At 41.6% G+C, this 12,384-nt stretch overlaps 1 protein-coding gene across 5 annotated transcripts in view; it reads left to right on the forward strand.

Annotated features, from left to right (window-relative positions):
• Positions 1-1,878: 1,878 nt before the first annotated feature.
• The window catches only part of FBXL2 (F-box and leucine rich repeat protein 2), an 83,268-nt gene continuing 72,762 nt past the window's right edge, over positions 1,879-12,384 (forward strand). For all 5 annotated transcript variants that reach the window (XR_011563204.1, XR_011563205.1, XM_070777324.1 and 2 more), the window contains exon 1: positions 1,879-1,961. Coding sequence is in view for 3 of the 5 variants with exons in the window: in XM_070777324.1 (XP_070633425.1) it covers positions 1,959-1,961 (3 nt within the window). In the remaining 2 variants the exon portion in view is untranslated. The remainder of the gene's footprint in view (positions 1,962-12,384) is intronic.

Below are 12,384 nucleotides of genomic sequence, written 5' to 3' on the forward strand. Positions count from 1 at the left end.
GAGATCCAACCAGTCCATTCTGAAGGAGATCAGCCCTGGGATTTCTTTGGAAGGAATGATGCGAAAGCTGAAACTCCAGTACTTTGGCCACCTCATGTAAAGAGTTGACTCATTGGAAAAGACTCTGATGCTGGGAGGGATTTGGGGCAGGAGGAGAAGGGGACGGCAGAGGATGAGATGGCTGGATGGTGTCACTGACTCGATAGACATGAGTCTGGGTGAACTCCGGGAGTTGGTGATGGACGGGGAGGCCTGGCGTGCTGCGATTCATGGGGTCGAAAAGAGTCAGACACGACTGAGTGACTGAACTGAACTGAACTGAATCCCTTGAATCTATTTCTCACTTCCACTGTATAATCATAAGGGATTTGATTTAGGTCATACCTGAATGGTCTAATGGTTTTCCCTACTTTCTTCAGTTTCAGTCTGAATTTGACAATAAGAAGTTCATGATCTGAGCCACAGTCAGCTCCCAGTCTTGTTTTTGCTGACTGTATAGAACTTCTCCATCTTTGGCTGCAAAGAATATCATCAATCTGATTTCTGTATTGACCGTCTGGTGATGTACATGTGTGAGTCTTCTCTTGTGTTATTGGAAAAGGGTGTTTCCTATGACCAGTGCGTTCTCTTGGCAAAACTCTATTAGCCTTTGCCCTACTTCATTCTGTATTTGAAGGCCAAATTGCCTGTTACCCCAGGTATTTCTTGATTTCCTACTTTTGCATTCCAATCCCCTATAATGAAAAGGACATCTTTTTTGGGTGTTAGTTCTAGAAGGTCTTGTAGGTCTGCATAGAACCGTTCAACTTCAGCTTCTTCAGCATTACTGGTTGGGGCAAAGACTTGGATTACTGTGATATTAAATGGTTTACCTTATAAACAAACAAATCATTCTATTGTTTTTGAGAATGTATCCAAGAACTGTGTTTTGGATTCTTTCTCTGACTATGATGCCTACTCCATTTCTTCTAAGTGATTCTTGCCCACAATAGTAGATATAATGGTACAAAAATAAATCTGGTACCCTTCAGTTATTATCTCTTACCTCCAGCACTCCTCCCCCAGCTGTAAACAACTAGTTATCTACTTTCCATCTCTACAGATTCTCTTCTCCTTCATAGGGCTTTTTGGTTTTGATTGTTGATGACTGTAGTTGTCCATTTGTTTAGGGAAAGTGAGAAACTTGGATCAAAAGTCTTACTGGGACTGTATTAAGTGTGGGATGTCTATTAGACATTCAAGGGGAGATGTCAAATCAGCTGTAGAGTATGTCTCCTCATAGACTTAATGGCCTAGTAAAGTTCCCTTCAACCATATTAAAAGCATCCAACAAGTTGCAGAATGATTTAGTAAATTAATGTACCATAAATATTATGACATGAAATAGCATGCAAGGATAATTTTTTATTGAAAAAAGTAGATTATAAAAAGTGCATGGGGTTTGCTTCCATTTCCAAGAATACAGTGTATATTAATATATATAATAATATATATTTTGTTGGAATGCAGATAGGCTTTGAAGCAGATAGACTAGAAAAAACAGTGATTACACCAGGTGTTGGGATTTGGCATGGTTTTATTCTTCTTAATTCGTTATTGTTTAAAGTGTCTCCAATAATAATGTGTTACTTAAATAGGATAAATTTATAAACGTCTTTCCCAGCAGGCTGAGGCTGGTTTATCTGTAAGATGAGGGATATCAAGGTGATTAGGGTGTTGAGGTACCATATGGAAAGGAGCAAAGGCAATGAGGCCCCCGACCAGGACCGAGGTGTGGGGGCACAAAGGGGCGGTCCAAAGGCCCCGCCCCTTATCGTCACGTGCTCAGCGGCAGCCAATGGCTGCCTCCGAGCCCACCTAGGGGACGGGGCGGGGCTCCCAGCTGTCGTCACCAGGACAACGGGCGTTGCCGGCGCCTTGTGACTCTGGGCTGTGGGCGCGCTCGCGGCTCTTCGGCCATGGTGAGTTTGGGGCCCTCGCAGCCCGGCCACCAGGCCCTTCCCCGCCCGAGCTGTCCCTCCGCGCGGCCGCCTGCTGGTGTGGGCGGGTGGCGCCGGGGTCGCCGAAAGGCCGGGCTGAGGCCTGCGGGGCTGCCGGGCAGGGCAGGGCTGGGCGGGCCCCCGGGAGGGGGAACCCTGGGGCAGGCGGAACGCCCGCCCGCTGCCCGGGAGCGGCGCCGAGAGTGCCGGGGTCACTGCGGGGACCCAGACCCGGCCGGCCGCCGGACAGCGTAATGCTGTTTCGCCCTAGTGAGCCTGATAAGCCACTCAGAGAGGGTGTGGTTAGGGGGAAAAAAAGGATATGTATGAATATCATCTACCATGTATAGTCATATTAACACTATGTTTCAGTCTGCGTGCTTCCTGTCCCATTTCTATGCAATTATGTACAAATAGGTATTTCTTTGAAATTCATCATTCTGACAGGTTTCTATAGCATGTGAAAATTTGAATTTGTAATTTTGGGGATTCCTCACTCCTTTTTAAAAATGGGGCATTAAGGTGGTGTTTTTTTCTGAGTGCAGCACCCGCACTCGGGGATTTAATTCCTAATTAGTGCGTAGTAAACCCTTTAAATTATTACCTTTATTCAATAACTTGAGACTGAGTGGGCATCCCACCTGGACCCCATTAAGCTCGTTTATAACCCGAAGACTCGGCTCAGGTATTGGCTTGAATAGGCAAGATTTAGGGAATTGTCAATCGAAGGTGTGAATTCTCCAGAAGCCTCCAAAAGGTGTAAAAGAAGAGCAGAGCTGGATTGTCTGCTTGGAGACACACCTTTGGTGTATTTGCGAGAGGGTGGGGGTGGGTGAGAGGAAAACGCTTAGTTCTGAGAAACAGTTTTTGTAACTGTTAGTAGTGTTACCTAGATTTGCTGCTTACCTGCAGGGGTTAGTGGAAGAGCTACTGAACTGAGAGTGGCCGGTGCTCCCCAAGTGCCGGTAGGGCTTCTGGAGAGATACGCTGCCCTTTGGAATCTTGGCTGGCTCTGTCCTGTCTTAGTAACTAAGCTACTAAGAGAACGTGGATGATCTGTATCTCATTGACCCCAGAAGAACAACTGCCAGCTGTGTGACCTGTTGATAGTAGGAAAAAAAATACCCCATCACCCACAAATAACAGCAATGCTTCTTTAGTCCCTGCATGCTTCTTTTAAATTCTGAGTTGCTTTAAGTGAAAATTAATGGAGCCAGAAGAATTTCAGGAAATGAATTTATGAAAAGCTAAGTGTTGTAAATGTTGCAGCGTCTTACTTTTTACATGTAATCTGTGAGAAAAGCTCTTACAATTCTGGCAAGGGGAAAGAACATTAAGGAGTTAACAGTTTCACAGCTTTCTCTCTGAGGGCTTATATTCCTCCAGTTGTCCATTTTCCTTTTCTTCTTTTTGGTCCACCTGTTCCATCCTGATTCACTGTTGTGAATCAACAGTCCACCTTGATTCACGGTTGTAAATTTTAGAGTTTTATGTACTCTAAAAGCATCTTACTGTACTTGTGTACTACTGGTTGCTTTGCCAAACTTAGAAATGCTTTGGTTTTTATCTTTAAGCATTAAGAATTTAATTCATGGGAGGAATTTAAGTGAGTGGTAACCTGATGCCTAGGCTCCAGGGTAAAGGGGAGTGAGTGGTTAGTGTAGAGGGAGGATAAGGAGGCTGCTTCTATAATCCCCCAAATGTACTCCAGATATTAACATTACCCTTCCTTAAATGCTTGAATCTAAACATACAGCTTTAGCATTGGATATTTATGGCGTTGCACGTGAATTTTTCTTCAGGGCGTCCCTGGCAGTCTGGTGATTAAGACTCCATGGCTTCCAATGCAGGAGATGTGGGTTTGATCTCTGGTCGAGGAACTAAGAAGTTGTTTAGTTGCTCAGTTTTGATCCCATGGACTGTAGCCCACCATGCCCCTCTATCCTTGGGATTCTCCAGGCAGGAATACTGGAGTGGGTTGCCATTTCCTTCTCCGGACGATCTTCCCGACACAGGGATTGAGCCCATTTCTCTGGCATTGGCAGGTGGATTCTTTACTGCTAAGCCACCAGGAAAGCCCTAAGATCCACATGCCGTGCAGGAGAAAAAAAAAAAGAATTCAGTTAAGCCACTTGTTTCTATTGCCTTTAAATGATAAATGACAGCTGACATTTATTGTGTACATTTTATGCGTGAGACATTTTTATAAGCACCCCATGTGTCTTAAGTAACCATCACAACAACCTTACGCGGAAAATACCGTTTCCACATTTTAGAGATGAGGAAATGAGGCACAGAGAGGTAAAGTAACTCACCCAGTCAGATTTCAAAACCAGGCATCTTGTCTCAGAGCCGGCTTATGTAAACGTTGGATTATGCTATAGTGTATGGTGTCTTGTTATATGTTCCCTCCAAATATAAGCTATTTTTCTGTTAGGAGATGAGTTTTCTCCCTTACTTGGATTTTAATGTTTTGCGTGCTTATGAGTATTTGTCTTTTGTTCTTGGCACTTGGCTGCACACTGTTGAGCAGAGTAGGCACGCCTAGGCTTCTGTGCTCTGCCTTTTCTTCTCTTTCACACAGATGAAATGACGAGGAATCAATGACGACAGATCATTGGATTAGGGTTCATACTCATGGCTGTAATAGCATTTAAAGTTTCTCCTGTCATTTCAGTTTGTGTTCAGGAATTGGCACCTGCTTTCTGTGAATCACAAAGGCTGGCTTTTTTTTTTTTTTTTAATTTTAATTGAAGTATAGTTGATTGACAATGTTGTGCCAGTCTCTGCTGTACAGCAGTGTGATTCACTGTTTTATACACACACATACATTCTTTTTTAAATATTCTTTTTCATTATGGTTGATCCCAGGAGACTGGATATAGTTGCCTGTGCTATACTGTAGGACCTGTTGTTTATCCGTTCTATATATGGGCTTCACTGGTGGCTCAGAGGTTAAAGCGTCTGCCTCCAGTGCAGGAGACCCAGGTTTGATCCCTGGGTCGGGAAGATCCCCTGGAGAAGGAAATGGTAACCCACTCCAGTATTCTTGCCTGGAGAATCCCATGGACAGAAAAGCCTGGTAGGCTACAGGTTTTTTTTTGTTTTTTTGTTTTTTAATTGAAGTGTAGTTGATTGACAGTGTTGTGCCAGTCTCTGCAGTGTGACTCAGTTATACACACACATACATATAAGCATACATCTGCTGACCCCAGCCTCCCACCCCAACCCTCCCTCAGCCCCCTCCCGGTGGCATCCACAAGTTTGTTCTCTTCCATCCACGTTGCTGAAAGGGCATTATTTCATTCTTTGCTATGACTGAGTAGTAGTCCATTGTATATATACCACACCTTCTTTATCCATTGACCTGTAAATGGATATTGAGGGTGTTTCTGGGTCTTGGCTACCGTAAATAATGCTGCTATGAACATAGCGGTGCAAATGTCTTTTGAATTACAGTTTTATCCGGGTGTATGCCCAGGAAGTGGGATTTTTGGATGATATGGTAATTCTCTTTTTAGTTTTCTGAGGAGAAATCCATATTGTTTTCCACAGTGGCTGCATCAACTTGCATTTTCTGCAACAGTGTAGGAGGGTTTCCTTTTCTCCACACCTTCTCCAGCATTTGTTATTTGTAGATTTTTTGATGATGGCCATTCTGACCTGTGTGAGTTGATACCCTGTTGTATTTTTTGGTTTGCATTTATAATTAACAATATTGAGCATCTTCTCATGTGTCTATTGGCCATTTGTATGTCTTTTTTTGAGAAATGTCTGTTAAGGTCTTTGCCCAGTTTTGAGTTGGGTTGTTTGTGTTTTGTTGTTGAGCTGTATCAGCTGTTTGTGTGTTTGGGTGATTAAGCCCTTGTTGGTTGCAGCATTTGCAAATATTTTCTTTTGTTCCATAGGTCGTCTTTTCATTTTGCTTATGGTTTCTTTGCTGTGCAAACACTTGTTGAGTTTGACTAGGTCTCATTTGTTTGTGTTTTTATTGCTATTGCCTTGGGAGACTGACCTAAGAAAACATTGTTACAAGACGAACTTTTAACATAAAGCCATTAGACTTGAAGGATGAGACTATTTTTAAAAGTAAAATTTTATTTTCTGAGGTTTTTTCCTAATAATCCATTCAATTCAGTCGCGTAGTCATGTCCAACTCTCTGCAGCCCCGTGGACTGCAGCACGCTAGGCTTCCCTGTCTATCACCAATTCCCAGAGCCTGCTCAGACTCATGTCCATCGAGTTGGTGATGTCATCCAACCATCTCATCCTCTGTCATCCCCTTCTCCTGCCTTCAATCTTTCCCAGCATAGTTTTCATTTATTTTAGTTGTATATTCTAAAATTGTTACAAAAAGACATCAAAAAGCTTTAAACTTTAATTTGTATGGATCAAAATATATGTTGGATTACCTGTTGTCATCAGGTTTTTGTTAACTGCTTTCCACTTGAGCTTGTAAGGCAGATTTATTTTTTGGAAATATAAAACAGCATTGTATCATAGAATTGTCCCATTTTAATTGATTTCATTTGGAGTTCTCCCAGTGTTGCTCTTTCTGTATTTGCCTGTGGTTAAGACTTCTCAGAGGTGTTGAGAAGCAGAATAAAGTATATTCTATTTTACCAACAGTTTTGGTCTCTTTGCCATCACATGGTGTAGTTAAGAGAGCTTATATAATGAGATCTTTGTTAATAGATCATGACAACAAGTTTCTCTCTTATTAATTTTCCTACTCTGGACAAAACTGGTCTCCTTTATGGCTGCACTAAGGAGGTACATAATTTTTAGTAATCGTAACAATAACTCCCTTTCATAGAGCCCTTCCACTGTGTTCATTTTTAGGCTGATCACTTCACATTTATCTCACTTAACCCTTCTAACATCCCTGTGAGATTGACATCATTGTACTCACTTAATAGGCCCAATTGTTTAGACAGTTTGCCCAAGGTCACATAGTTGGTGAGTGACAGCCAGGATTTGAACTCAAACAATCTGTCTTTAAAGTATGGCATTTTAAGCATTGCACCATGGCTTCTTCCCAAACTGAAGATTGTGCCTGGTACCTGGCGTGCGGCTTTTCCAGTTCTCATTGCTGCCCCTGTAATCGTGTCTTTCCATTAAATTTTCTGTCCCATGGTTTTCTGTCCAGCAAATATTTGTGTATCTCAGTATGTGCCAGTCTGTTCTAGGCAGTGGGTGCACAACCGTAAATGAAACAGGAAAGGCTCTGGCCTCGTGGAGTTACATTCTAGTGGTGGGAGGACAGATAATAAGCATATAGATAAGGTGGTGAGAAGGGCTTTGGAGAAAAAGCTGAATAAGAGGAAGTTTTGAGGATGGTTGAGTGGATGAGAGGAGGGAGGACTTGCTTTTTTAAAAAAAAATACTATTTGGCCGTGCTGAGTCTTCGTTGCAGCATGCAGGATCTTTAGGTGGGACAAGCTCACCCTTATTTGTAGCATGTGAGATCTAGTTCCCTGACCAGAGATCACACCTGGGCCCCCTGCATTAGGAACTGGGAGTCCTAGCCACTGGACCACCAGGGGAGTCCCGGAACTTACTCTTTCTGTTGGTGGAAGGGAAGGTGTCTCTGAGCAGAGGATGTGGCGTGTGAATGCCTAGGAGAAAGACCCTTTCAGGAAGGAATACATATGCAAAGGTCCCGAGGCACTGCCTGGTGTATTGGAGGAACAGCGAGGAAAACCTGGAGTGGAATAAGATGAGCTTGGCAAGAGGGGAGGCCAAGTTAGTCAGGGAGACCAGATTGCATAAGACGAACAAGCCATTTAAGGGAATTTGCCTTCCATTTGAGGGGAGAGGAGGTGATTGACGGAGTTTAAGAAGAATGGCAGAGCATGGCTTTGCATTTCATAAAAGGACCGTTCTGTCTGCTGTGTGGAAAGTATACGCGAGGTAGGAGTGAGGGGAGAAAGGACAAGAACAAAGGAAACCAGAGAAGGCGTTGTTTGGTTCAGTCATCCATGGGGTTGGCTGTGCAATAGAAAAGCAAGTGAAGAATGGTTCAGCGATTGGAGTCTGAGCAATAGTAACACGTTGTCATTTGCTGAGATGAAGACTATGGGAGGAGTAAATTTAGCAAGGGATGAAGAAAGGAGTTGGTTGTGGGCTTGATAAATTCGTGATCCTTATTAAACATCTAAAGTGAAAGAGATCTAGAGACACAGAGTTACGTTTTCAGAAACAGTGGGATATTTTTAAAACGCAAACTGAATTGAATCTTGAAGTATTAGATTTGGAAGAGACTTTTTGAGGTTTTCTAGTACAATCCTTTCATTTTACAAACTAGAAATGCTGAGAAGTCAATTGCCTGCCACAGAGTTAAATAGCCTTTACTACCGATTCTCCAGTACAAAGAACACTTGACCTGGAGTCAGGAGATACAAGTTTATATTGTAGTTTTCCTTTTTTTTTTTCCAGTTCTAAACCTTGGGTAAGTCATTTATCTGCTCCAAGTCTTTCTTCTATCAGAACAGATAATAAAGACTTCCACTGTTAGGATGTTGAAAGTTGCAAAAACTAGACATTGCTGTTTCTACCCTAATGATGGGAAAAGGTTGAGAAGCTACAAGATTGCAGTTCTCTAAAACCCGTCTAGAGAGCTGAGGTCACAAAGAAATCTACATGAATTAAAATTGAGGCTGTAACAGGCCCTTCCCAGAAAAAAGGAGACGCGTAGATACTTTGACCTGTGGAGGGGTCAGCAGGAGGGAGAAGAGTCTGCTATAGACAGCTCTTGGAGCAATCGGTCAACGTTTACTGACTGCTTGTGGGCTGGAGTGACCGCTGGAATCCCGAGGAGCCCCAGCCACAGAGCACGTTGCACCCACCTCTCTTTCCCTTGGGTCTTCGCTGAGTATATGCATGTAGACATGCCCTGGAGTGCAGGACCTTCCTGAGGTGGGCGATGCCTGCTGAAGGCCAGGGTCAGGGCAGGAGAATCAACAGAAATCTCTCTGAGGCACTAGGGGCTTTCCCCAAGTGTAAGGCAGGGCCACCACGGACAGGGGGCACGGCAGGGGAGCTGAGAAATGTCCCTCTGTGGCTATCCAGGCTTTCAATCAGGGAGGCAACAGGCTTTCAGGTGGCAGACAGAGGCAGAGAGAGATCTCCATAAGGCATGGACAGCAGAGGGTGCCACAGCAGAGCCAGCTCCCGGCTGACAGCCAGAGTGTAAAACAGAGATGGTGCTCTTAGTTTTCAGAAAGCTAGCACCTGGGTTGTAAAGCTCAACGAGATCTGTGAAGTTCACCAGTGCTCAGATCCCAGCTTCTCCTGAAGGTGCATTTCTGATTGCACCCTAAAAAAAATTTAAAGCCGATCTTGAACTGAATCTAACTAGCGCTATAACACAATTGAGACCCAGATCAACTAGAAATTAAAAGGATTCAGTGCCTGCTACCTTCACTGTAAGCAACGTAATTGAAGGAGGAACTTTGCTTTATGGAGGTAAATGACTATACTTTAAAAAAATTCAGGTATAATTGACATAATAACATACTAAAGTTGTACAACGTAATGATTTGAAATTTGTATATATTGCAAAATGATCACCGTAACAGATCTAGTGAACATCTGTCACCATACATAGTTATAGAATTTTTGCCTTGTGATGAGAATTTTTAAGATCTACTCTCCTAGCACTTTCAGATACGCCAAACAGTATTGTTAACTATAGTTACCATTCTGTATGTTACATGCCCAGGATTTATTCATTTTGTAACTAGAAATGCCTTTTGATTGTCTTTGGCTGTTTTGTCCACCCTCCCATTCCCCATCTATGGAATCATAAATCTGTTATCTATGAGTTTATTTTTTTTGAAAGATTACACATATAAGTCAGATCATTTATCTTTTAATGTATTTGTGTTTCACTGTGTGACATTTTAGTTGGCATAGTGCCCTCAAAATACTTCGTGTTGTTGCAGGTGTCAAAATTTCCTTTTTTTAAATGGCTGAATCATATTCCACTGTATATATCTATTATATTTCCCTTATCTATTCATTTATCAATGGGCAACCTATTTACATATCTTGACTTGTACATAATGCTTCGGTGAACATAGGAGCCCCTATCTCTTCAAATTATTGTTTTTGTTTTCTTCAGAAAAATCCCTAAAATTGGAATTCTTGGATCATAGGGTAGCCCTGTTTTTAATTTTTTGAGGAAACTCCATACCGTTTTCCACAGAGACTGCATCAGTGTAGATTCCCACCAGCTGTGCGTGAGGGTTCTCACTGCTTGTTACTTGTTGTCTCTTTAATAATATCCATTCTGATAGGTATGAGGTGGTATCAATATTTTGATTTGTATCAATATTTCCCTGATGATTAATGATGTTGAGGGCCTTTTCATGTACTTGTTGGCCGTATCTTTGGAAAGACATCTGTATAGCTCCTCTGCCCATTTTTTCATTAGATTTCTTGTTGAATATTAACTTCTTATTGCATATGTTTAGCAGAATCATTCATAGATTGTAGTTTTTGTTGGTGGTTTTCTTTGCTGCACAGAAGCATTTTAGTTTGACGTAGTCTGATGTATTTTTTGCTTTCGTGGCCTTATCTTTTGGTGTCAAGTCCAAAATCATCTCCATAACTTATGTCAAGGAGCTTACAGCCTTTTTTTTTTCCCTAGGAGTTTTATTTTTTTCTAGGAGTTTTTTTTTCAAGTCTTACATTCGAAGCTTATCATCCATTCTAGGTTAATTTTTGTGTATGGTGTAGGACAGGGCTCCACTTTCATTCTCTTGCAGGTGGCTGTTCAATTTTCTCAGCACCATTTATTAAAGAGACTACCTTTTTTCCCTTGTATATTCTTCCTTTGTCATAGATTAATTGACCCATAGTGTGTGGGTTTATTTCTGGATTTCTTTTCTGTTCCATTGATCTGTGTGAATGTTTTTCTGCCAATGCTATACTGTTTTGATAGCTTTGCAGTATAGTCAGAAGTCAGGGAGCTTGAATCCTCCAGTTCTGTTCTTTCCCAAGATAGTTTTGGCTATTTGTGTGTTTATGTTTCCGTACAAGTTCTGAGATTATTTGTTGCAGTTCTATAAAAAATCCCCTGATATATTTTGATAGGGATTGCATTCAATCTGTAGATCGTCTTGTATAGTATGGTCACTTTACCAGTACTAATTCTTCCTATATAAAACACGATATATTTTTTCATCTCTTTGTATTGTCTTCAGTTTCATCTTATAGTTTTATAGTCTTTTATAGACTTTCCACAGAGAAGGCAGTGGCACCCCACTCCAGTACTTTTGCCTGGAAAATCCCATGGACGGAGGAGCCTGGTGGGCTGCAGTCCATGGGGTCGCTGAGGGTCGGACACGACTGAGCGACTTCACTTTCACTTTTCACTTTCATGCATTGGAGAAGGAAATGGCAACCCACTCCAGTGTTCTTGCCTGGAGAATCCCAGAGACGGGGGAGCCTGGTGGGCTGCCGTCTATGGGGTCGCACAGAGTCACACACGACTGAAGCAACTTAGCAGCATAGACTTTCCAAGTACGGCTCTTTTACCTCCTTAGGTTTATTCGTAGTTACCTAATTTTTTTTTATGAGATGGTAAAGGTGATTGTTTCCTTAACTTCTTTTATAGTTTGTTGTTAGTGCATAGAAATGCAACAAATTTCTATATCTTGTTAGCATTCTGCAGATTTACAAGATTCATTGATAAGCTTTAGTTGTTTTCTGGTGGCATCTTTCAGATTTTCTACATATAGTATCATGTAATCTGCAGACAGTGACAATTTTATTTCTTCCTTACCATTTTAGATATATTTCTTTTTCTTGTCTGATTGCTGTGGTTAGGACTTCCAATACTCTGTTGAATAAAAGTATTGAGAGTGGGCATCTGTGTTTTGTTTCTGATCTTAAAGAAAATGTTTTCAGCTTTTCACCATTGAGTATGATGTTAACTGTGGATTTGTCTTATGTGGCCTTTATTATGTTGATGTATGTTCCCTCCGTGCCCACTTTCTGGGGAATTTTGATCACAAATTAATGTTGAATTTTGTCAAAAGCTTTTCCTGTGATTATTGCAATAATCATATGGTTTTTATTCTTCAGCTTGTTAATGTGTATTACATTGATTTTTCAGATATTGAAAAATCCTTACATCCCTGGGATAAGTCTCTCTTGATTATGGTTTATGATTCTTTTAGTGTATTGTTGGGATCAGTTTGCTGATGTTGTGTTGAAGATTCTTGCATTTATGTTCATCAGTGGTATTGGCCTGTGAGTTTCTTTTTTAGTATCTTTGGTTCTAGTATCAGGGTGATGAGTGCCTCATAGAATGAGTTTGTAATTGTTCTTTCCTCTGCATGTTGTGTGTGTGTGTGAGTGTGTGAGAATTGTTTAAGGATAGGCGTTAGTAAACTTT

The sequence above is a fragment of the Bos indicus genome, chromosome 22 (genome assembly GCF_029378745.1).
Source record: "Bos indicus isolate NIAB-ARS_2022 breed Sahiwal x Tharparkar chromosome 22, NIAB-ARS_B.indTharparkar_mat_pri_1.0, whole genome shotgun sequence".
NCBI classification, from domain to species: domain Eukaryota; kingdom Metazoa; phylum Chordata; class Mammalia; order Artiodactyla; family Bovidae; genus Bos; species Bos indicus.